This window comes from Cydia splendana, chromosome 9, assembly GCF_910591565.1.
Source record: "Cydia splendana chromosome 9, ilCydSple1.2, whole genome shotgun sequence".
NCBI classification, from domain to species: domain Eukaryota; kingdom Metazoa; phylum Arthropoda; class Insecta; order Lepidoptera; family Tortricidae; genus Cydia; species Cydia splendana.
This window is the reverse complement of record NC_085968.1, coordinates 17,719,883-17,746,643: the sequence shown is the minus strand read 5'-3', so window position 1 is coordinate 17,746,643 and position 26,761 is coordinate 17,719,883. Positions and strand designations below refer to the sequence as shown.

The window sequence follows — 26,761 nt, the reverse complement described above, 5'->3', positions numbered from 1 at the left end:
ATTAGAACGTTCGATCCGTAATTTACTTCATGATTTTCATGAAGGAGATTGACAGTGATATTACCCGCGTCAATTAACGCTGCAGCAGTAATGATGCAACAGTAATGCTGCTGCAGTCGTTATCCGAATGACACCTCGAGGCAGTGGGGTGACACTTCTCCTTTCGGGTAGGCATTCTCGGCTCCGTTCGGGTCAGCATTGCTCCGAGCAATTATTGGCACAACTTGCCGTCCCTTTGCATGCACGACCACTGATAAGATAATGACTTGACTTCTGACAACCCTAAATAGCCGAAAGGGATAGTGCCATACATTAGAAAGGGATAGCATGATTCGTCCCTGAATCGCTGTTCGGTTTTGTAGGAAGTGTCGTTTCTGTACGGTAGTACTATTAATTCTGTGCTCATTGGTAAGGCTACTCTGCATGTGGGTCAAATACCTTTTATTTAATTTGCAACTCGTTAGTTCAGGTAGTCAGATATGCACAATTTTATTGTCATTATTGATACAAATTAAGACACCAGCCCACCTTAAATATGTATTTATTTATTTAAACTTATTGCACAGTAAGAAATATACAGTGACAAAAAGCGGACTTAATGCCGCACGGCATTCTCTATCAGTCAACCTTACCTAGGCCAAACAGACAAGCAATTATTTGCTCATCATTGCAATAAACATTGTTACTACAGCTGTTTACAAGTTTTTGTGCAGTCGTGGCCAGTAATTGGTTGATTGAGATTAATAACAAACTAGTTGAAAACGTTAGAATAATATTTGTTATGTTTGATTGCCTAAAAAACCTTGTTTTGTTTAGTTTTTACATGGTTTTTTAATTCAAGACTCTTAAAAATGTTGACCGAACAGAATTGATAATTCGTGTTGTTCTTGTTATTGATTTAAAAGTGCCTCTCAAATCATAGGAATCTCTTTGGAGATGAAGATGACCAATAAATCAGTCAATGCAAATCTGATTTTACATAGTTTTTATTTGACTAGCTGTAGAGAAGTAAACGAATATTGAGTCTGACTGACTTGAGTTTAGAGACTAGATTATGTACCTAGAAAATCTATGATTGCAAACCAATTGCCACTACGAGGATTAAAATAGTTTTTGCTGTGTCACAGTCCCATCAAGCAATAGTTCATATGCAGCGATGACCTTATATAGTAATTGAATTCACGATTTGCCTTATTACTTAGGTTTTGCTTGTGTATGTATGATTCAAGGATAAGATTTATCCATTGTTGATCCTAAAGGTCATCTAGAATGATGTTGGTCAATAACACTAGGTATTTTTCCCGCGGTATTAACAATAATTTACCTACGTGTTATAAATGTTTGTGTGCTTAAAGAAGGCCGGCCGGCCGCACAGGCTTTAGGTAACTTTTCGTTCATGTCGTGTCAGATATGGGTGAATATGGTATCGATGTATTCAGTGTAATGCCCTGAACACAAAAATATGAGCCCTTTCATTTTGTAACCCACATGATATTGTACTGCTGACTTTATGACGTCACAACAACTACCCTCACTCACCTCTTTTGCGCTTGATCTCATATATTTGTGTTCAGGGCATTACATTGAATGCATCGATACCATATTCACCCATATCTGAGACGACACGACATGAGCGAAAATCGAGTTCTAGAAGACTTTTCGTGAACAGGCCGGGCTTCTATAATGACTAATTAGATATGTTCGTCATTTTAATTATGTTATTAAATAACATAAACAGGTGTTTTGTTTCTAATCAGGCAATTAGAAACCCCGTAGTTGGTAACGTTGTACAATGCCCAAGTAGGTAGGTATACAAATTTCAAATCTTTTATTACCAATATATTTATTATTTAAATGAATAAATACAACAAAACTTAAAAAAAAACTTTATTTTGAGCTAAGACGATCAATTACCGTACTTGGTACAAAATAAAAAAAAGTACAAAAGATGGTCTTATGGCACAAGAATTTAGATTCAGCGATTCCTCATTCTTAATGCTCCAGCATGTATAAATGAGATCGAAAATTCACTGCAACATAATTATTGAGCATCCGTTCATTGGATATTTGCTATTTAAATTGTTGGCTTTTAAAAGGTAAAAGAGTATTTACATAGTGCTTATCTATTGCAATTTCCTAAAAGAGTCATGATCAAAGTCATGACACTATTAAGATTTGCTTCTGTCCTCAAAAGAAATGAGAGGATTTTGCACCCATTTAGTTTAAGGACAACAATTTTAAAGTCCGTTTACTGGCCAAGGGAAGTCTTAGGCTGGAAGCCGTTGGGTCCGGCGGTGAAGGTGACCTTGTAGTGCTTGCCGTCGGGGGCGACGTAGGCGTACTCCCCGGTGACAGTGAGGGCGGCGTCCTCCGACTGCGGGTTGTCAAGTTTGCCTTGCTCCTGGCGGGAGGTGCCGTCGCTCGTTTCGTACCTGAACCAATGGTTTAGAGTGCTTACGCGTCTTTTAATTTTGTCAAAAATAAAAGCATTACTATTTTTTGGCCTGAGCGTAATTGTAATAAATAATTAACGCGATGTGGAACGACTTCTTGGGCCTGTTTTTGCTTAAATTTTGCAATTTACAAATTGCATACTAATCATACAGTTATGCTAGACCATTTAAAATTAACTTATTTCTGAATCAAGACGTGACTTAAAACAAGGTGATCCCATAAGCTGCTAGCAAATTCCTGCCTGCCTTAAATTGCTGGCAAAGACTGAATCGCCACCATAAAATACCATAGTAACTGACACTAGTTAAATAACATACCTAATTAAGTACTATGGTGTTTTATAAAACAACAAAAAGTTGTGGTTTTTTTAAAACAATTTAAACTTTAGGTATATATTTCTTTCTTTTTTGCTTAAAGGTTTATAAGAAACTACATGAGTGTTCTCTCGAGAAAAGTTTAACTAATGACCACATGTCTAATGTTTTAATTTACAAGTATAAACTTATAAAGCCACTCACGCGAAGCTGTATCCATCAGGTTGCACGTCACTGTCGAACCGCAGGATCTGCACGTCCTGCTGCGGCGCGGCGGCGCAGACGGCGGCCAGCACGCAGGCAATGGTTAGCTGGAACCAGGACACTTGTTACATTGTGCTTTGTGGGGTTTTATTGGTCCAACATTTATATTTAACTACACAAACGGGTCAACTGCGATTTAATTTCATTGTTTTTACTTTAAATTCCACAATAATAATATGTGGTCTTTCCGTGACCACAGCTGGTGCAACTCAGCTGAAACGTCGGAATTTTAGGTAAAAACAATGAGTGTACAAAACGCGAGAGTTTAAAGGTCTAAAATTCGTTAAATTAATATTATGGGACAATCTCACACTTATCGACTTAGTCCAATAGGCCATCAATAAGGCTAGGAAACCATTAATGAGATTTTATTAGGAAAATCAGGAAGCACGGCAGATGTTGGTTAAATATCACACCGCAAGCCGTCCAGATTTTTTTTCTACTGTTAAATAAAGTAAAAGTATAAGTCAACTTTTTTTCTTAAATGTGTCGAGTTATAACAGAAAACATTTGTTCAATTCACAAAAAAATTACTGGTTTTAGGAAAAATATACGTATTATTCATTATTGTTTTCCAAGTGGTATATCTATAAGTTATTCATAAGCACTTAGTTTTATATAAAATAGGTGGTAAGTTCAAGTACGTTATGTTTACAAAACAATTATCATAAGTGTAGTGAGGCATGTTTAGACTGCATCGCAATTAAAATATTACGTTTGCCACATACGTCATTCAAGAGTTAACAATTTAGCAATAACCAAAAATTAATTATACATTTTAAACATCAAAGCGTGACCTTAGGGAACAAAGATATGTCAAAAAATATGAAAACTCACGTATTTGATCATGATGTTTATTCGTGGTGAGTAGAGTAACGAATGAGTAACTAGTGTGAGACCGTTCATTTTATATATTCGGAGATGCTGCACTTGCAGGAGCTGACATCATACGTTGGGTGGTCGCTTCGTCTCACGTTAAATGTTGACTTTACTCCTCACATTTCCATCTTTTCGTGAGTTTACCGTTTGAATATTTATTTCAGGTGTTATAATTTAACTAAGCAGTTTTTTAATGTCTTGTTAAGTGTGCTTGACTATGATTAAGTAGTAGTTTGGGAATATGTTCGGCTAGGTTAGTGTCAATAAATTGATTGTTCAAATTTCCGCAGCATGCAGTGAGAAGTAAAAACGGAATCAACAAATGGAAAATACTAAGTCGGGGAGTCAACGAATGGAAAATAGTATTATAATTTTACTGGAGCTTTTGGGAAATTTTCCACTACCCACGACAAGTCTTAAATATTAAGCTTACTGTGAGACTAGGTACTAGTAAGTCGATTTGTGTAAAAGTTTCCTATGAATTTATAATATTTATATTTATTTAGGTATGTATGTATTTGATCTTAATATGAAGCGAATACATAAACCGTGAATTTCATTTAGTTGTTATAATTACTATTTGTGGGAAATTCCTTTACGCATTTTTCATGAAATTAAAAAAGTGAAAATGTTGATACCTACCAATTCCTATCACACGATCATTTATTTTGTAAATCATTTTTGATGCATGACTTTTATTTATTTTAGCATTGTCGTGTTGCTGTAGGTACAATACTTAACAACAAATGCAAAAAATAATGTTTTGTATTGAGTCCTATGTTTTTGATATTGAGCAAAAATATTTTAAAAGGACCCCCCATAATTTGTTTGGTCAAGGAGGAGTAGGTGTTCAGCTAGAATTTCCATTCACGTTATGTAACTCATTAAGGCGACATAGCTTCAAGGGGACCAGTCAGAACCTCAACCAACGACCTTGACCATAAGAAATGCAAATGAAACATCGAAATTATTTCCACCAATGTTTCTGAAAATGTTACTTTGGCTTATAGCTTGCCTTAATACGAGTATGCAGTATGCAGTATTTTATTACCTATGAAAACCCGGCAGTTTTAGAATATGGCTGCATATTGTTTTATAATAATTATTAAGTAATTATATTAATTTTTAGCCAGCAGACGGCGTATTATGGTTAGCCATATGATGCATATCATAAAAAGGTGTCACTTTTTAACGCAACACGATTGAAAGAGATGAACACTGTCATTATCACGCTTTTACGTAAAAAATACACGACCACCATATCCGAGTACTTACTTACAGATTATTAAGTATACAAAGACGCAGGGATCACACATTTTTAATCCCCCAAAAACAAACGTTGCATAACTGCAAATAATTGTATGCGCCTTAATAAGCAGTTTCTTACCTTTAAACGAATGAGACATCATTATGCTACACTGTTGTCGCCACTTTATATAGTCTGTAGTTTTTGGTTATGTGCTAATAAGCATGTTAATATTGTATTATAATATTCTACAACTTCTTCCTGATTGGTGTCTAAAATATTATGATGTATAGGTAAAGTACCTACCTACTTAGCCTATGACCTTTTTTTTTATATCATCATTCTCTTGCCCTTGTCCCATTCACTTGGGGTCGGCGCAGCCATGTCTTTCTCTTCCACACCTCTCTGTCACCCGTCATTTCATCATTCACTTCCGTTCGTTTCAGATCATCTCTCACACAGTCCATCCATCACCTTTTCCTCGGTTTTCCTCTTCTCGTACTTCTCTCCACATTCATTCGTAATATTTAGGTACCTTTCTCGTCAATTGACTTTCATCCCTCCGCATCACATGCCCCATGGAAAATAGTAGTAATTGATATACCTAATTGAAACAATCTTTAGGGTTCTCAAGGGTCGGCAACGCTTAAGTGGCTCCTGTGATGTTGCTTATGTCCATGGGCGACGATGACCGCTTCCCATCAGGCGGCTCGTCTGCTCGTTTGCTGACTATTACATAAAAAAAAAATCTTGTTGGGTGGTGGCGCGGAGCGTAGGATCGACGTTGTAGTTTTATTACTTTATTACCAATCGCATCGAAGTTTCTTAACCCGACAACCTACAACATAAACCTTATTCAGTTGTTTGTGGTAATTACTAGGCTTTGTGTAAGATTGTCCCATAATATTTAATTATATATCACCAGTAAGAATTAGACAGTACCTTTTACGAGGCTGTGTTCTCTGAGGACAGGCTGAATGATGGAGTATAATAATTAATAAAGGAAAGAGCAATTACACGGGTTCACGTCAGACTTTCAAGCACATTTTAACGACATAAAGTCGCGATGACTAATACTCGTAAAATTATACTTATTGCTTAATATTTATGTTTAACCACCGCTTTTAGATTTAACTAACCAGGTATTAAAAGACCAGAACATTGGATTAGCGAATGCGGTTGAGCAACAGAACGTGTGTGAAAACACAATACTTACACTCGTCTGGGTTCTTCACATCACAATCTTGTCATGCTAAAACCATCTCTATTATTACATTGTTAGTGTCGTAGTCACATGGACGGTTTAAGATTGCAGGTACGTTTTGCAATGGGCGCGGCGTTTGCTAAAGTTTTGTCAACTGATCAGTGATAACTCTTTGATGTTCATTCATCATTTTTAGGGAGAACAGGACAGCCAATATAGCTGAACGCCATTAAATTTGTGGCGTGCAATCCCTCGTTTGCTTAGTATCCTAGTATAAATTTAATTCGATAGCGTGACGTAACATGCTTACGCGTTTGCGTTAAGTGTCATTTTATATGGGATTTTGAGTTTCCAAAACATCCCGCTTGGCGCGCTGTTCAAAATCCCATACCAAAATAGACATAATGCAAACGCGAACGCTCGTCACGCTTTCTAATGAAATTTACACTAGGGGTTTTTATTTCTGCCCTACCAGACTCTAAATGTTTATCACAAACATGCCTTCGAAAGAGACAAAATTTGTCATATCGCACGACCACTTGTCGCATAATTTGATTTGATATACGCTATATACTAACACATAGGTATTAAAACAATTTTATCGGGTCTTTCGCGAATTTATTTTATTACCAGTCGACGCAGGTTACACTGGTCCTGGTCGCGGATTACTAAAGTCCTGTCACTCCTGTCCCAGCAAAATGTCAAAACAGAGATTGGTGACGAGTACTGCAAAGATGTAATTTATTCATAAGGGGTAGTCAGATTAACTTTAACCCAAACCTTTTGCATAATAAGAGGAGGCTTGTGCCCAGAAGTGGTAATGATAAGGATGATTACGTTTTTCTGGTTATATCATTATGAGTTTCAATTATAGAAAATAAACGCTATATTTATATGTATTTCAGATAAATACTTACTACCGAGCTTCGGATCTTACCAAGTGTCTATCTAAGTACATTATGATAAATTAAATAAGGAACACAGTACGTCTTAACCTAAGACCTTTAACAAACCAGTGGTAACTACTTTCTCATAGTAGCTATTTCGTTATCCTGAACATAAGATATGCAAACCACACATTGTACCAATTAATAAGTAGGTATCCACTAGACTAGCACTAAACTCACTAAAGTATGTCTACGGATACATATTTTCAAAATTCTTTATTAAGGGCGTTATTAAATAGATTTTTGGTATTTTTACTGTTTTTACCTTAAAACAGCCTATCCTCAAAGCTGAATAATTATTGCCTCAGTAGAAAAAAATACCTAAATCGTTAACTCTCGTATTGTCCATAGGAAAACGGCAGTTTTCCCAATCGTTTTCAAACCAATTGTGCTGCCTACAGCGGTGATAATGAATGCGTGCCTTATTTTAATAAACTCTTTTCTATTCTATAGGAACTTGTTCTATCTATTGTAAGCCGCGCAATGACGACAATAACGAGGAATATGACTTAATATGACGATGGATGGTCTTTATAATTTTAATTATCTCTGTTTTAATAAACATATTTCGATATCCAAGGACATGTTTGGCATATCAAGATGAGCAGAACAAGATAATCTGCAGATTTACAATCGTCATGCCATGCCGGTCATGATCACGACCACAATACTGAACAGGCATTTCAACCGTAAGTGATATTGGACAATCAGTTTCAATTTGAAATTTATTGCATGAGAATACAGTAAACACTCGAATGAGTTTTCGAATGTCACTTAGAATCGTTGCGCGGCGGAAGGAAATATATTACGGGGTTTGCACTTAAGCACTAATTAGCAGGATAAACTGCGCTATTTACTTAGGTAACACCTTTGCCAGTAATTATAGATCGTAGAACGTGTTATGACAATAATCTCATTGTACAGCAATAACTAATGAGAAGTATTGCATGCTCTTTAACGCAGGTTCAAAGATGTATCTATTTTTATGTACGCACATATCATACACCCTCTGTGATGCGTTCAAAAACCCCGCAAATTATGGATAAAGATAAACTGTTTTGTTACAACTAATTTCTTATCTTATCTGTGAAAATATTCATCATCATCATCATCATCATCATCTCAGCCATAAGACGTCCAGTGCTGAACATAGGCCTCCCCCTTGGACCTCCATACGTGCCGGTTGGAAGCAACCCGAATCCAGCGTCTTCCGGCGACCTTAACAAGGTCGTCTGTCCATCTTGCGGGTGGACGTCCTACGCTGCGCTTGTTAGTCCGTGGTCTCCACTCGAGCACTTTTCGACCCCATTGGCCATCTTCTCTGCGTGCAATGTGGCCTGCCCATTGCCACTTCAGCTTGCTAATCCGGTGGGCTATGTCGGTGACTTTAGTTCGTCTACGGATCTCCTCATTTCTGATTCGATCAGTTTCCCGAACGCTGCCCAACCGAGTTGGATTCGGCGGTTGACCTCTTTCTCGAAGTTGGACCTACCTAATTGGACTACTTGTCCTAGGTAGATGTACGAGTCAACAACTTCGAGTACCGAGTTCCCAACAGAGACTGGGATGGGCACAACATTGGCATATGACATAAGTTTCGTCTTGTCCATGTTCATTTTCAAGCCCACCCGTTGTGAAACTCGGTTGAGGTCATCGAGAGTCATGCTGAGTTCCTCCATAGACTTTGCCATGACTACGATATCGTCGGCAAACCGAAGGTGAGTGATGTATTCGCCGTTGATGTTGATGCCAAGTCCTTCCCATTCCAGGAGCTTGAAGACGTCATCCATTACGGCAGTAAACAGTTTCGGAGAGATAACGTCTCCCTGCCTTACGCCTCTTCGCAATGGAATCGCCCTCGTGCTCTGCTCCTGTACTCGGACCGACATGGTGGCGTTACTATACAAACACTTCAACACTTCGATATGGCATCGCTGAAGAGACTCAAGCACCGCCCATGTTTCCACCGAATCTAAGGCTTTCTCATAGTCCACAAACGCTAAGCATAATGTGAAAATATTATTATTGCGTAATACTAACGTCGATATCGATTTAATAATTACATTCCAATTTCTTTGCCTAATGTAGATTGAGGAGGTAAGCAATGTTCAAGGTGACTTAATTATTTAATTCTATCAGAACTTCAATTTTAATTCTCCACAATAATTCATATTCAGATATAGGTAGAAACTACTCGAATGCTCTAGACTCATATTAAGTGATCGACTCAAATGAAATAGAGTAGAAATAGAAAAAAATTACAAAGTGTTGTTAAGACTGATGTACAGGCAAGCCACCTGCGCGGATCGTGTCCCAAAGTGCACTTGACGTGGGTGTGTTAGATATATACGACATGTAGGTACCTACGTTAAAGATGTCATCATTGCCACACTCGAAGAACTAATAGCTTTTGGACTGTACTTTAATTTAATAGTATCCTGTTAATCGTGTAACTTTAGTGTAATGTTAACACACTCGAAAAATAATATCGAAATAGCTGTTATGTCAAATTTAATTTTAATACCTAATTTAGGGTTAGAAACGCCTGCTCACGTCGTTTTAATGTTTAAGCCCAGAGGCGACGGATCGCGCTCGAAATATGCGCTTTCATTTGGGATGGACATTTAACATTTTCATATACATAACATTTTCGTATACAATGTTAATGTGAGACGGCAGGAGGGAGGGAAGTTTAAAACCAGGAAATTAGATGAGAACAAAATATATGGTGCGCTGCGGGTAACTTTCGACGGAATATATTATGGCTATTGTGCGGGTTTTGACGTGTTTAGTATGTTTCTTCAATAACGCTTGAAAAAAAAACACGTAGTCAAAATTTTGTTTATCCATAGACAAAACAAAATTAGAAACTTATTTCTATATAAATATTTAAAATAAATCAAATGAGACAAACTTGTAATGGGAAATGTAGGTATACAAATAATATTATGTGACAAATCTACAATTACGCGCATCACAAAGCTTTACGTTTTTTTTGTTTTACGGTTTTACGGTAAGTACTTAGTCTAATTTATGAATATGTTCGTATAATATATATGTATAAACGATGGCGATGTATATATATATGTATAAACGTTTGTAGTGTGTGCAGGTAAGATTATAGTATTAGCTTACATATGTTAATGACTATTATATACTTGTTTCACAAGAAATAATCTGCCGCTTGATGAGCCTCTTCAACCAAGGGCTTTATTAAAAAGTTTTTACGAATCAATGTTTTTGCCGCGGAGATTATTTATTCGTTGGCGTTTCAATGTCAGGTGGGACTAATGTGCATAAGTAAATTTCCACTTAGAAAAGTGATTGCTGTAATGTCAAGGCGAATCTTTGTTATTATTAGATGCTCCCTTTGTATTGTGACCAAAATGTAACCTGTTGATCTATTCAGTTATCTCTATGTCAGGGGTTCCTAAACTGTACGTCGCGACGCGACGCCCCAAGGCGTTTTTGTTTATAAGAGACACGATAAAAATAATATAGGTGAGGTATAATATCTATAGAGGTATTGAAAACCCATGCTCTATTTGCTTTAACTATTGCGGCAAAAAATCTCTTTGTTGACTAGCCACGTTCGTCAAGGTGGTGCACCACAGTGATTCCGATCGCCTGTTTTAAGGATGACTCACGTTAGACAGGGCCATGTCCAGGCCAGAGCTCCCGGTGCATCGTTTTCTATGAAAAGCATCACGTGATCGCCTGTCATGTCATAGAAAAATAAGCCCCGGAAGCTCCGGCCCGGACACGGCCCGGTCTAACGTGAGTCATCCTTTAGGGTATGAGATGCTTGTGGGAGCGCAAAGTAGGTACAGAAATTCGTGAAAGTCGGCTTAGCGGGACAGCCGATAGAGTGTAGGTAAGTACCTAAAAAATGTAAAAAATTATACGAAAAATTTAGTACCCCTAAAAAAATTGTACCTGGGTACATAAAGTTGTACCTATTGTAGGTACATAAAATTCTCGACTTACCTAATTCTTTTTTGTAGTTACCTATTTAGGTACATCCGCCATTCTGTCTGACTCGGACCAGAAATTCGGATATTTGAGCTAGCTCTCAGGTACATTTTTTAAATACTTATCTATTTTATTTATTTATTTATTTATTTATTTAAAATTTAAATCAGGCAACAAGGCCCATATTACAAATACCTTACAGACTAACATACATATACATATATTATAAACTTAAAAACTAAACACTATTTATGCGACAAAACGGCGTGGCTCCGTTGAATCGGCTGTTCTTGTGTCGGATTCGGCAGTTTGCCCCGGAACCTCCGAAACACGACACCTTTCGGCCAGAAGTCGGCGCACTCGATGGTCTCTTGCAGCGGTCGCGGCACGCGCACCACAAAAGAGTTGAAGTGCACGTAGTGGCGCGATCGAAGCTGGAACACCCTCAGCGAGTACCTAACCGGTCTTCTGGTGTACGTACTCCACCACTTGGCCCATGCTGATTTGTTTCTATCAGACAATTAATTTTGTTTATGCTCAAGGTAAACAAACCACAATTACCGCCAATCACCGTAACCTTTTCTTCTGCGGTATTTTATATTACGTATAGGTGTTAGCAAAGGCTAGTAAATATAGAGGACTGACAACCACCTTTCAACTCCGCGTGCCTTATCATTGTTGTGGGCGGCGTTAGTTACTATTTTAGCATTTAACATTGTGCATAAAGGCCTGATTTACACATTATGTAGCAAATGTATGAACTCGCAATTAACACTAATCAATGTGTAAATCGGCGGCCCTAATGTGCATATGGAAACTGTCACTTTGTTGCTATTTATAATTGGTCTTTAATAGGCCGCTGTCGCAGGTAGGTATAAAAATAAAACTTAACATAAAAAAGTGTAAAAGTTTAAAAGTAAAAAAAAGCGATGGCTACCTTTATTAAAAAATCTGCCCAAATTGCTTCATTAGGCCCTTAATAATTGTTGCTAACCAAGCTAAGTCTGCAACGATTTTGATAACACACGCAGTGCAAGTGCTATTTTAAACGTCAAACTTCTATGAAATATGACGTACAAATAACACTTGCACAGCGTGTGCTGATGTATGGAGTGAGCTGTTAAAGCTTGCTTATTTCTCTATGATACAGGTTAATAAGAATTATAGTTAATTAGTTTAAGAATTATGTAAAGCGTAAACTTATTTCTAAAGCTTATTATACCACACAAGACTACATGAATGATATTACAACGTGGGATTAATTGTTATTCGAAATGATTATTTATTTATTAGGTATGTTTGATTATTGATGAGGAAATGGATATTCCGATGTAATACTATCTACTTCTTTTGTTACTTATGCTTTTTTTTTGACATTTAGATTTTATTCTAGAAATTCTTGACTAGTATTTTTTTATACAATCTTTTTAATGATTGACGATCCTTTTGTGAAATTCTTAGTGTTAAATTTGATATGTATAATAATCCAATTTTATTATGGAATAATATTAACATCATTAAATTGCTCTGATAATTAGATTAAGATTAATTACGATTCGTAAGAGCTTGTTGCTAGGCCTACATGAATAAAGTATATTTTGTTTTTTTTTTTTTTTTAATACTCTTGACTATTTTATTAATCTCTGGTATTCGCGTGGTTATCTTTGTTTTGTTATACCTAGATAAGTACTTAACAATAAACAGGATGCAACAAGACACAAGGCAATAACAATAAACAGAGCAATAAATATTATGAACACATCACTACATATCGGCCCGATTCCAACTTTAAGATACCTACGTCAAATATTACGTCTAGATACGATATGTCAGTGTCAAGAGTGAGGTTTCTGCAAACAAAAACGTTACTTTTGACATTGACATAGTAATCCATATCGTAAGTATCTAGACGTAATGTTTGACGTATTTTAAAGTTCGAATCGGGCCGTATGACAGCATAGCGTTTTGGGTACATTTTTAGGGTTCCGTACCCAAAGGGTAAAACGGGACCCTATTACTAAAACTCTGCTGTCCTTCCGTCCGTCCGTCCGTCTGTCACCAGGCTGTATCTCGTGATCTGTGATAGCTAGACAGCTGAAATTTTCACAGATGATGTATTTCTGTTGTCGCTAATTTTTGCGTAAAAATAGCGACGCGACCCGGCTTCGCACGTGTTACACAAAACCTTAATAAATTATACATACCTTCACCTAAACCTTCCTCAAGAATCACTCTATTGATAGGTGAAAACCGCATGACAATTCGTTCAGTAGTTTTAGAATTTATCGTGAACATACATACACACAAACAGATAGACGCGGCGGGGGACTTTGTTTTATTAGGTGTAGTGATGAAATTCAAATTTTGAACATTTCTGAAAAAAATTCAAACATTTCTGAAATACCGTCATAATTTCTAGAAGAGTATTATGAATTATGAAATATAGCTCTGCAACAAAGTTGATCCTTAGGTGTTATTTCCAATTATAATAAAATGACTAAAATAATAAAACACTTCATTTGCATTATATTTTTACTGTTAAAAGGCACAATTAATAGGCATTTGATATTCAAACGAGTAATTCGCAGATACATGAAAAAGATAACTTTGACCTTTGCCTCTGTTGCGAATAATGTACGCAACCATCCCGTTTAGAACAATTAGATGTACAGTCGGGGCTCAATAAAATAATTTAGGGTGACTGCTATAGTTATTGGCCACTACATAGTAATTGGCCACTCTTAACAATAAGGTTTCAATTGGCTTGTTTCTTTCCGATTTGTTAGGAGTGCCCAATAAGTATGTAGTGACCAAGAAGTATGTAGTGGCCCTTAACTATATAGCACCCACCCCTATACATGTTAACCTCTATAAAATAAACATCGTGACCGAATTGTTAGTCTTCTATTTGATTTTTTTTACAACGATTTTTCCTGCTCAACAAAGCACAACCTATGAATGTACGATTTTTGACCATCACACACATATGAAAGGATAAAAAAAGAATATTGAGGTGCTAAGTGTTTTGCCACGAATGCAGCTAGAAATATGACAAAAGTTAATTAAAATTTTATTTTATTTTATTTAGTTTTATTTTATAGATAAGTTAGTTTTTTTTATTTTTAATGTTTGTATCTACCTTATAAATAAATTATATATATATAGGGTGATTTCGGGGTCGTGATCCAGAACCACTTTCTCTGACTCTGTAAATGATCCACATTATCATATGGTAGTATTTGATTCAAAGATAATTACTTGAATTATTCTTATTTTTCAAGTAAAATTAATGTTATACTAATTTTAATTTTTAACAAGCAGAAACGTCTGCGAACGATGCTATTAAGCTTAGAATAAATTTAAAAGTGGAAAAATTACTGTCTTGGCCGACAAGCCGAGTTCAAGTCTCACCCAAGACAGTAATTTTTCCACTTTTAAATTTATTCTAAGCTTAATGTTATACTAAGTAATTATGGTCACCCTATGACTTTTGACATACGCTGTATGGAAAGCGACAAGACGTCACATTGAGTAGGGTCACCAAATTGTATGCAAAAATGTTTTTTCCTACTTGTCATCTGGAAAATAATCATCATTATTGGTGATAAACAATAATTAACAACATCATTAGGCTCATCTTTGGATTCTGTATGATGTCTGGCTCTCTTGCTCCACGACCCCGAAATCACCCTGTATATATAATAAATAATAAAATATTGGTTACTTTTTTTTTATTATTATGAGCCTATATTGTCCCACTGCTGGGCAAAGGCCTCCCTCTTTTTTCTCCACGTATCCCTATCCCCTGAAGTCTCCCACCAGTCTCTGTCATAGGCGTCAAGCTCGTTCCGCCATCTCCGACGAGGTCTGCCGTGACCTCTTACAATCCGTGGGACCCAGCGGGTGGCTGTTTTGGCCCACAGATCATCCGGCATACGGCAGGCGTGTCCCGCCCAGTCCCATTTAAGCTTGGCGGCAGTTTCAGCTACGTCAGTGATTCGCGTTTTGGAGCGCAGTATTGTATTTTTAATGCGATCGGTCAATTTCACGCTCAAAATACTACGCTCCATGACCCGCAGACAACCTTGAGTTTGGATTTTTGAACTTTTGTCAAAGACCAAGTCTGTGCTCCGTAGGTAAGGATGGGGAGAATGCACATGTCCATGAGTTTTCTTTTTAGCGGTATAGGAAGGTTTCCCTTCATGTACTCCTTCATAGACCAAAAGCTCCTCCAGGCATTCTCGGTCCGTCTTGCGACTTCTTTGTCTTGCCGTGCCTGGAAGGAGACTATTTGGCCAAGGTATATATACTCATGGACATATCCTATATCTCTCCCATCTATTTCTATTCTTATTGGTGCACTATTGGTCATGAGCTTAGTCTTTGACAATCATGTTCATCACTAATCCAACCTCAAGGCTTGCCCTGCTTAGGTCCTGTAGCATGTCGCAGAGGTCGGTAGCTGAAGATGAGAAGAGGACTATGTCGTCGGCGAAACGCAGATTGGTCAACTGCCTTCCGCCGACGCCAATGCCCCTCTGTTCCCACCCTGCCGCCAGACTTACTTTATATAAATTATAACGGATTTGATACCATTCAATTGTTTTTACATCCTAAATACGAGTACGAAAACGACAGTTCGATTGGCCAATTTACTACCCAATTATCTCGATTTTGTACCAATTTTATACTTTGACATTTGATGTCACCGTCGGAAATTAGTAGTTAAATATCGTGGACAATGAAGTTTAAATAAACTACTTACTACTTTCCGATAAAGGTGTAAGCTTTCATAATCGGGACGCACTCGGCACTCCATGAATGTACACAGGGTCCTGATATGATGACCACGACCACTCTGATAAGAGTGTGACGACAAAGAAGAAGAATCGGGACGGGGCCGGGAATTTAAATTATGGTCTTTTGTGGATAGCAATTATAAAAATATATGTATCCTTTTCATTAAAACGAATGGGTTATATATTTTTTGTGCGTACACCTATTTTGTATCTAATAGTAGATAATAATACCTACCTATGATGTTTGCCTTGGTAGACATTGGTCACGCAGCAGGGAATTAGATGCGCCCTACTGCCCGGGTCAGCAGCCAGTTTTGAACGACCGGTTTCCCAGTACAGCAATTCACAAAGCTTTATATCCAAAACTGTACTGTTTAACTTATACTTCTAATTATGTCATAATTATTCATATTTATTCATAGCTCCTCTGTACACAACTAAATAGACTAGAGCACTTCTAAAGTCTGTAGCGAACTGTTTTTGTTTAGTAAGGGATCTTTAAATATTAATTGTATAGGTACTACGACAGATTCACATCTATGTATTTATATTATATATTGAGTATTTATTTATTTTTATTTATGTTATATTTATATAATTATGTATGCATTCTTCTATTGTTATATTTCTATTTATGTATATTTTAGTGATTGTACACTTTTGCTTTTGTTTGTCATTCATCGTTACTTTTGTCCTACTCATTTCCTGAAAGGTTAACTGGAAGAGATCCCATACAGGGATAAGTTCGCCTTTGTTGTATTTAATTCACTCTGTAACTGTGTTTCTCGTGTTTTTATTTCTATGTACAATAAAGTATATACATACATACATACAATAGATAATAATCGTACGGTTTATTTAATGATAAGATAACATTTGAGCATGAGTGCGCGAGATTTTTTTCCAAAGTCACGCGAACCCGACGCCATAAAGCCGCTCCCATACAATCGAAGTCTCATTTTAAAACGACATGCTTAAATTACATGAAACTTGACATGCACATTTACGTAACATAATATATCAATTAAGTCTGGTTCTAGTTTTCGTAACTAAAAATTGTTAATTACTTATTCAAAGAAAAAAGAGCGAGTAGAGTTTTGTATCTAAAGCTTCATAATCGCTCTAATTTATTTGTATTACAGCAACAACTAGTACCAAACATGGATATACATAGAATGGTACTTGAATGTTCATGTCAAATTTCATGTGTATTTCAGAATGACGTTTTAAAATGAGACCGTAATTATGTATGACGGCGGCTAGGTTCATGTAACTCTTAACAAGAATTATGTATCAGACATTCAAGCAAGCAAGCAAAAATAGCTCTTTAAAAATTGCTTTTACCACTACAGAGTGTGTTTGGTTAGTATGTGTCAACTTGTCAATACACTCGTAAACACAAAGTAGCACAATGTACGGTTGTTGTACAAGCCACCAATACACAACCTTGACCAGAGACGATCGTTAGGTTATATCAAAACATGATCTTCCTAAATCATCGTCATCAGTTTAGTTAATTGCTAATTAGCAAATCGCTTATTTTATGCAATTCTTTGTGGTGGCAAAAATAATCAATAATAACTACTTGCAGTTCGGTGTTAAAGTAAACAAACCGAGAGTGGCACGCCATTCAATAGATCTTTATCCTACAGCGTCTAGCAGCCCACACATCAAAACTGGCCAACACTCATGCAATTTTGATTTGTCAAAATAAAGATTAAAAGTTGCTTAGGCACAATACATTTTCTTTATTAGGTAATACATTTTCTTTATCCACTTGTTATGATCACCTTGTTGATAAGTTAAACAGATTTTGTGCACTCTTTAAAAAAAATAGGTGCATTATATTTACGATACGTTGTATTTTTTAAATATTTCAATCCTACTGGACAACCTAAAATTAAATTACGATACCTAAAATTAAATCCGACACAAAGGTCTAATCAAAATGAACTCTGACACAGATGTGTCTATAAAATTCTCCACTTCATTAATAATGTCATTGTGAACGTTATTTAAAACAGAATTACATTACAACGACATATTGCACAGTTTTGTTACATAACAAGAATCAAAACTAAACTCACTCAAGTCTATTTTACAGCACACGCAAATATGCTCCTAATTGTGAGCGTCACATGTCTTAGAATGCTGCAATATTCTCGTGGACTTTGGTAATTATGGGTCGCATTGAGTAACTATTGTTGATGCTTACTCATTGCGCAACGCGCGTGGACCTTAACTTAGGATCGGCGTAGTCTAAAGTGGTCTGCAAATACTTTTTCAAAATACACACTTTGACATGGTACTTCACTTTCAAATTTACCTTGACGGCACATAATAGGTGGGGGATCGGACTAGTCAGTCAAATTAGTTACTTTGTTTAATAAGACAAAACAATTAGTCAGGAATTAAAATAAACCTATTGGGGAGTAACGACTCCATTGACCCGGATGCTTCAGACTTTTTAGAGAGTTGGTCAGTGTCTCCATCTTCAGCGAGTCTTCGATTATCGGAATGGAAGGCTCCTAAAGGGGAGCCGAAGGTCTCTCATTTCTGGCTTGTCTTAATTGGCCGCCTAGAATAGTCGTCAGAGGAGTCTCTTCAGGGAAGGAAGTGTTAAAACGTACTAAATAACCGTGAGTAAATAAGGACCTCTCATTCAGGGATCCATTTTAGTGATCGGCGTGTCACCACTCGCCGTGATAAGTTCTATAAAGCAATCTCTTGGCAGGTGTTCCGACCTGCTATAACCCAGTCTTATAATTCGCTCAAACTTCCACTCTTCCCATCGACTCTTTCCATTTTCTCTACAATAGTTTTTGCTTCAACGCCTGCTGAAACTGATTCACGATTATTGATTGCTATTTGCTATACCCGTGAAAAGGTTTTAATAGGCGTTCCAATACTGATATCAGTGATATCCCAAATTAGGAAGAGGGAACTGCAGTAGTTTGATAGAATATTGTATAATGATAACATATAATAAATAAATTGTGTTTAAAATATGATTGAGAAGGTATAAATACTACTACTAGTAAATATAACTAATAAAAAGTATAAGGCATAGGTAGTAGTCAAATAAACTTAAAACAAATACCTACACATCTGTCATTTAATAAATAAAAGCTAATTGCAACGAAAATTTGGTGAAATGTGTCAGAAGTCAAAACTCGTTTATGTTGTTTATTTTAATAAATATCGGCAAAAAGAGTCTAGAGCTAGAGACGTATTCTAATTGTAATAACAGGTTATGCATTTGATCTGGATTTGTTATGTATATGATCTCAATGTCAAAAATGTTTTCTTCAACCATAAACGTCAATTTTGACACTCACAGATCACACAGCATATTATAAATAGTTACTTCATTTTACATGAAAACAGGGAAAAACAAGTTTATCAAGAACTAGTCCCAACTAAGTTATTCCATCACCATCCTCTGTAAATCGTCACAGGAGGTCTTTGGAGGTTTATGATAAATACGGGAAGGCATTTTTATTTTGTTAACACATATTTATTATTTAAAATACAACATTGGATACACGTCTTGTTTTGACGGCTGGTGGAAGTAGAGTGATTTGACATTCTCTAGTTTTACTTTAAACATCATTCAAACTAGAGCTTCTATATCCAAATTAAATGTGTCAAGCCAGTGTCGATTGGATATACACCCTAATACATACCAACATCCTCAACTATTTTTCGCATTTTTTTAAAAGTTGGATTTCTTAATAATTATAACACATAATTATAAAGACTTGATTGACGTTATGAGTAGGTAAGTAAATAAAATTAAATCATCCAAAGCGTAGTTTAAATCGTAGAATCGGACCAAGCTAACACTGCATCGCATTTGCAATGACAAAGTGTGGCCATGTCATGATCAATTTCAAATTCAAAAATAAAACGAGGTTTATAATGACACTCCTCACTTTGTACTGTTCAAGTTAGCGCAAAGTTAGCTTAAGGGGCCCACAAATTGCCAGTTCGCCGGGCGATATCAGCCTGTCAGTTAATCGCAAAAGGTGCCAGTTCCGAACAACTGACAGGCTACTATTAGAAGTATTAGAACAAATTAAATTATTTTCAGAAAATATTTTAATTTGTTCACCTGCCGCGATAGCAGAGGACGCTGATTCTATTCCAGCCTGGGGCACTGGAGGCCTTGGTCACTCTTTCTTAGTTTCTTAGTAGGTATAGGTATATGACATTTATTTCAGTTTATCTGCTTTTATTTACTGACAGGCTGGTATCGTCCGGCGAACTGGTAACCCTGGTGGCCCCTTTAGACGGACGCTAGCAGCATTGCATAGATCGATAGTAGCGGAGTGTGCATTGCATTGAGCGTTGCCACTGATATATTATACTGCGATCCCCACTTACTGACCTGCGTTTGTTGAGTGGTTAGTTTAGCACATTATTATACACAGATTATTTAGTCACTAGATAACGCATTGAGATGACTTGGGGGCCTAGCCAAGGTGACAATCGTACATCTATAAACGCTGATCAAAAAGATAAATGTATCGGGATGACAGATACAACGTAAACGTAATCATTTCCATACATTATTTCACTTTCGATTGGCATTTTCTATCAACGACGATTGTCACTTGGCCTCTGTGCTCACTACGCAAAATACGCTCTCATATTTTTTTAGTACTTACGACTTATACAGGGTGTCCCTAGCCATTGGACAAAGCCGAAATGTACATATGCATTAGGGTATTTAGAACCAGTATACAAAGTATCATAACAATCGGTGTAGCGGTTACGAAGAAATTAACAAATTACGATTTTTTTACTTTGGAGCAACCTGTATGTGTTAGTAGTAAATAATAAATAATATGAAACCTTCTTCGACCGTTTTGATTATCTTTTTTATTTATGACATTAATAAGATTCTGACTTTTGACAAATGTCATCATTGCCGCACATTTTCAAACAAATTGTCAAAAGCACTGCCAATGATGTTTTTTGTTGTCGATTATTGGAAATAACTTTTGCTTGATAATTTAGTTTTTTATCTTTTGTTCTAATTATAAAAAAAATACCGTTAGAGCATTTCTGTGAAGTAACCCTACGTGGGACTTCAGGGTTTGTCCAATGGCTAAGGTCACCCTGTATTAGTTCGCCCAAAATACGTAATATAAAAAAATGAGATCCAGTCATATACTCGTACATGGACTGTCTAAGCAGTGAATGGGCCCTGACATTTAACTCGGACGGTAATAAAGGTAAAAGTGATTTCCTATAAGTAAAATGTAGCTAAGGTTTGAAAATAGACTCTTTCACTGGGCAAAACTGTTGATCAACCATACCGTAGTAAAGTATAATAAAATCTCTTCAACCATTTGATTTCATTTTAAACGGTAGAACTAATGGGACGACACATGGCTTAATAATTTTTGTATACATAAGTGTGGGTATGCTTAATAATTCGGTAATTCGCGTATGCTTGATAATTCGGCGTCTACGAAACGTACTCTATATACCTATATTCATAATTATTGACTGCAACATGTTTTATCTCTCTCTCTCTTGTATCGATATTCTAGTAAGAAAGAGACAGGACTTTATTTACACACCTTTATAGTTTTTCACATAGCTTGGGTACGGTGACAACTGTGATCTCTATACAATTTATAACATTAAAATGCAAAATATGTATTGAGATGACAGCTGTCACCGTACCAAAGCTATGCAAAAAATACTATTTCTAGTATAATGTTCGTTCCTTTAACTAGAAACAATTCTTATTTTCGACAATTTAAAAATATAACAGTACAAAGAAAGATTACACCTTTCATATATGGACAGTCACATGCAATAATATGTTACTCTTTGAAGGCCGCAAAATATGTGACATGCTCTTATGGCTCTACAAATAAGATCGTGTCAGATATTTTTGCGGCCTTCGTTGTGTATTATAGTATTGCCGGTGACTGTACATGGCGTTATAGTTATTGTTTTGGCGTATACCCAACTTTTGGGCCTACTACCTACTTACTATTTTAATCATAAGATTTGGCGTAGTTAGTTTATTACGACTGACAAAATTTATGACTTGAGTTAATGAATAGGGAATAAAAAAGTGCTTATTTTTTGGTCGGCTTTTTATAACAACTTCACCGAGAAGATACTTATTAGAAAACGTGAGTATTTCTCTTTTCTTCTGTTTGACTGATAGCATGCGCCTGGTATTGATTTTGCACGGAAATTTCCGATACCGGGATTTTATTTGTATCGAAAACCATCAGCGGGAGTACACCCTATATACTTGACCGTAATTTCTTTTCTCAAATCCACTGAAAGCCACAAGCAATGTAGGTTAAGTGGATGCACGCGATGCTGCAAACAATTTACACAATTGACAAAATCCTCGTAACGTTTTCATGGATCACCTTAAACAAACTGTTTGCGTGATGTGATTAACACCTCGGCTTGCCAATGATGCTTCGAAACTTGCAATTGTCAATAATAAACTGGCCATATTTATACGAGGAGGCGCACTCCGAACTTTAGACATTCGGGACTCACCGCACCGGCAACACATTGGTTGGGACATATTCAAAATATCACAATGATGAAGATTGTAAGTTCAAGTGTTAACATTTTTTGGGCTAGAACTGCTATAATTTATTACTGAATATTTTGATCCAGTGTCTATTGTAAATAATATTAATGGAAAAAGCGGAAAGCGCCGAAATTCTAAAACGTAACAAATATGAGAGCCTCGGTAGAGAGTACCATTTTGTACCATTTGGAGTTGAAACTCTAGGTCCATGGGGTCCCAGCGCGCATAAGTTGTTCGCAGAAATCGCGAAGCGTCTGGTTGACGTAACTGGTGACCGAAGAGCTGGCGGCTACCTCGCATAACGTATCAGCATTGCGATACAGCGAGGAAATGCCGCCAGCATCCTTGGTACAATGCCTCAAGGGCCTATTTTAGATTTAAGCTAGTTATTAATTTCGTTTAGTAGTACCACTGTATATATATTGTATATTAATTAAACTAGATAAAAACTATATACGACGGAGCTATTGAGTTCAGAGAAGTATTGGTTCTAACGAGTCTAACGTGTACCTCAGAGGTCAAGTTCTCATGTATTGACAAAAAGAAGGAACAGCAGTTGGGTTATTTATCAGGTCATATTTATGCGAGTAAAGATAAAGACTACATTTCCATAATATTTTTATTGGTTGATATTTTCATGACTCCTTTTATGCTCTATCATCTCGATAATCTAAGTAAATTGTATCGTAGCACGGTCGCATTTTTATCGTCTGTCACCATGCCTGTCTCGTTCTAACAAGTACGTAAGTACGAAAGTGACAGGTATAGTGACAGGCGATAAAAATGGAACCATGCTGCCACCGCATACTAACTTTTTGGCTAGCATAAAATTTGTTTTCTTAACCTTACAGTTCTTGACCGTCTATATTACTCTTAAGGGACCCACAGATTACCAGTTCGCCGGACGATATCAGCCTGTCAGTTGTTCGGAGCTGTCACATTTTTCTTTTAACTGACAGGCCGATATCGTCCGGCGGACTGGTAATCAGTGGGCCCCTTTAGTACGTAGGCCTAATACATAGCTTGGTTAAATAAAACCTGTACACTCCTTATAACAACTCTGCTTCGTCACAGACTTTGTTCGCTCTGGCCGCGCTGGCGCTCGCATGTGCTGTGCCTCAGGACAAGCCAGCAGCCGCGCCGGTCCAGATCGTGAAGCAGGACTCTGAAGTAGACATCAATGGATACAATTTTGAGTAAGTGGTTTACTTACTTCTTCTTTTATTAAGAAAATCAAATGGAGTGTTGTCTTTAGATGTTTTTTTTTCTTTTGTCGGTCTATCAGTTACTACCTACATTACTTACTGCCTAGAAATATAACTAATAACACAGCAACTATTTTATTTTAAGTGCACTTGGCCGTGTTATTAAATAACTGAAATAACATTAACTTCTATGGATCATGAATAGTGCTGATAAATATGTAATACAAACAAGAACCAGCTCAACTACTTGAAAAAAAAAACCGGCCAAGTGCGAGTCGGACTCGCGCACGAAGGGTTCCGTACCATTACGCAAAAAAATCACGTTTGTTGTATGGGAGCCCAACGTAAATATTTATTATATATCCTATTTTTAGTATTTGTTGTTATAGCGGCGACAGAAATACATCATCTGTGAAAATTTCAACTGCCTAGCCATCACGGTTCATGAGATACAGCATGGTGACAGACACACGAACAGACGGACGGACAAACAGACAGACAGACAGACGGACAGCGGAATCTTAGTAATAGGGTCCCGTTTTTACCCTTTGGATACGGAACCCTAAAGAGTATATAAAATAAAACATATATCGTGAATTCACTTGACTTAGGTATAGTTGAATCATCGAGAGCGTGGAATTGCATATGTAGTAGTATTGTTTGTTTACAGGCATTCTATATTAGAATTTTCTATTTTCTTGTACTATCAGCATACAACCACTACAAATGCAATTCCATCTCATCTCCATCACATCAATCTCTTTTTCTAGCTTCGAAACAAGTGACGGCACTGCCCGACAGGAACAGGGTGAATACAAGAACGACACCGACCAACAAGGCCTGGCGGTAAAGGGCAGCTACAAGTACGTGGCCCCTGATGGCCAACACATCTCCGTGACCTTCGTGGCCGACAAGAACGGCTACCAGCCCACCCAGCACCTCGGCAACGAGCCCGCTCCTGCCCCGGCCCAACCCTAAAGACTTCAATGTACACTTTGTAACCAAATGTTTATTTTCTAAGATATCCTATACTCATCTAGTCGCTATGGTGACGTTTTTCAACAAAATAAAAATCAACATCTTACCATGGTTTTTACTTCTTTATAATGCCTAAGAATGTAGTACATATCTAATGAGTCCTCGTCAGACCACGCCTGCTTTGCGCAGTCTTAGACAGTGTGGAATTGCCATCACAAATATTTAGTATTGGCATTTTCAAACTTTGTGCTGTCGAAGTCGGCGAATACAAGAACGACACCGACCAGCAAGGCCTGGCGGTAAAAGGCAGCACCAAATACATGGCCCATGATGGCCAACACATCTCCGTGACCTTCGTGGCCGACAAGAACGGCTATCAGCCGACCCAGCACCTCGGTGACGAGCCCGCTCCTGTCCCGGCCCAACCCTAAAGACTTCAATGTATGTACACTTTGTAACCAAATGTTTATTTTTCTAAGAAATCCTATACTTCATCTAGTCGCTATGGTGACTTTTTTCACTAAAATAAAAATCAACATCTTGAAACCATGGTTTTTACTTGTTTATTAAGCGTTTTTAATGCCTAAGAATGTTGGTAGTAAATATCTAATGAGTGCTCGTCAGACCACGCTTGCTTTGCAAAGTCATACCCCCTTATTCATAAAACTTTACGGGCCTGATTTATGTAGTTAAATTATGTTTTATCCCTTTCTTACTAATACATAATTCAAAATGACAGATAAAGACAAACGATTATTAGCTAATTGAGGTTTGTAGCACGTTTGTGAATAAATAAAATAAAATAAATAAAGTTTTATTTTCAGGCATCACGTACAGTAAATAGTACACCCATATCAAACTAAATATAAAAACTTAAAACTAAAATAAACTAAAAGCAAAGTAAAACAAGTTAAATAGTTAATTGTTACTATTTTTTGTTTCCGTTTCGATGTACTGAAAGCCAGTGCCTAAACATGTTACAAGTAATGTTGCGGCACACCGACATGATGATGGTGTTATGCGAGCGGCGCATCCCCTCCCAGAAGGAAGCAATGCGTGCGCGTGCCACTGCAAAGAAGTCAGGGATTCTGGCTTCCGCGAACATGGTGGAGGCACTGCAGGAACGCGGCAGCCCCATCAGTGTCCGGAATATATTATTATACTGCACACGGATGGCGCTGTACGATTTCCTGCTGTACTTGACCCACAGTTGACAGGTGTAGGAAGAGAGACAATATGCATTAAATAATGTACGTTTGACTCCCCTGCTACACCCGGCAAACCTGCGGGCTATCATGTTGCCTTCTTTCGCGTTCCATGTCACTGTCGTCCCTCATGTCTTCCGTCAGTATATGGCCAAGATATTTGAACCGCTGCACAATACGCAGCTTCTCTCCATTTAATTTGACTTCCGGTATGTTATCCGGACCCCTTCCAGCCTTGAAAACCATCAGTTCTGTCTTAGCCACGTTGTAAATCAGCCCATGAGAATTAACATAATTTTCACAGACTGAAACCAGCTTTCTCAGACCCTTGATGGAGGGGCTTATTATCTTATCTTATTGTTTTCGGGGGCCCTTGCGGATACACTTCGACCCATAGGGATCTTTTGTGCAGTTACCCCCTAGAAGAGATCCGTCAACTACTCAAGAGCTTTTCCCACCATATCCATGTGTCGGATGATGGAGCTCATGGGTAGCGTTTTAAAGTCCTTTGGTTCCAGGTATCCTGCTCCAAAGTCCTTCATTCTTTGTCTGGCGAGGGCGTGACATTCACACATTAAGTGTCTTACTGTCTCTTCCTCTTCGCCACACATACGACAATCGGTGTTGTCAGAGTGTCCCATCTTGGCCAGAAATCCTTTGACCCCGTAATGGCCAGTAAACACCCCCGTTATGATTTGGAGTTGTCTTTTGCTA

The 26,761-nt window shown here is 37.3% G+C and overlaps 3 protein-coding genes across 3 annotated transcripts in view; 1 reads left to right on the top strand and 2 right to left on the bottom strand.

The window, feature by feature from the left end:
* Positions 1-26,761, bottom strand: part of LOC134793731 (uncharacterized) — a 109,668-nt gene that overhangs the window by 40,382 nt on the left and 42,525 nt on the right. The gene's annotated exons all lie outside the window — the stretch shown is intronic.
* On the bottom strand, positions 1,874-3,996 carry LOC134793734 (endocuticle structural glycoprotein ABD-5-like). The gene is made up of 3 exons (XM_063765389.1): positions 3,870-3,996; positions 2,973-3,079; positions 1,874-2,432 (listed from the first exon to the last, which is right to left on the bottom strand). The coding sequence occupies exons 1-3, from the start codon at positions 3,936-3,938 to the stop codon at positions 2,249-2,251; spliced, it is 360 nt and encodes a 119-aa protein (XP_063621459.1). The 5' UTR covers positions 3,939-3,996; the 3' UTR covers positions 1,874-2,248.
* Positions 23,695-24,932, top strand: LOC134793907 (endocuticle structural protein SgAbd-6-like; the record flags this gene model as incomplete). The annotated part of the gene is made up of 2 exons (XM_063765621.1): positions 23,695-23,855; positions 24,635-24,932. Coding segments are annotated over 2 exons (369 nt in total), but the record flags the coding sequence as incomplete, so codon positions are not given.

Excerpts from the sequence above, each read along its gene's own strand:
- LOC134793734 (XM_063765389.1), bottom strand. The coding sequence starts at position 3,938 with ATGAACGGTCTCACACTAGTTACTCATTCGTTACTCTACTCACCACGA. Across the intron at positions 3,080-3,869 it reads TAAACATCATGATCAAATAC|CTAACCATTGCCTGCGTGCT; the intron begins GTGAGTTTTCAT and ends TCCTGGTTCCAG. Across the intron at positions 2,433-2,972 it reads CCTGATGGATACAGCTTCGC|GTACGAAACGAGCGACGGCA; the intron begins GTGAGTGGCTTT and ends CCATTGGTTCAG.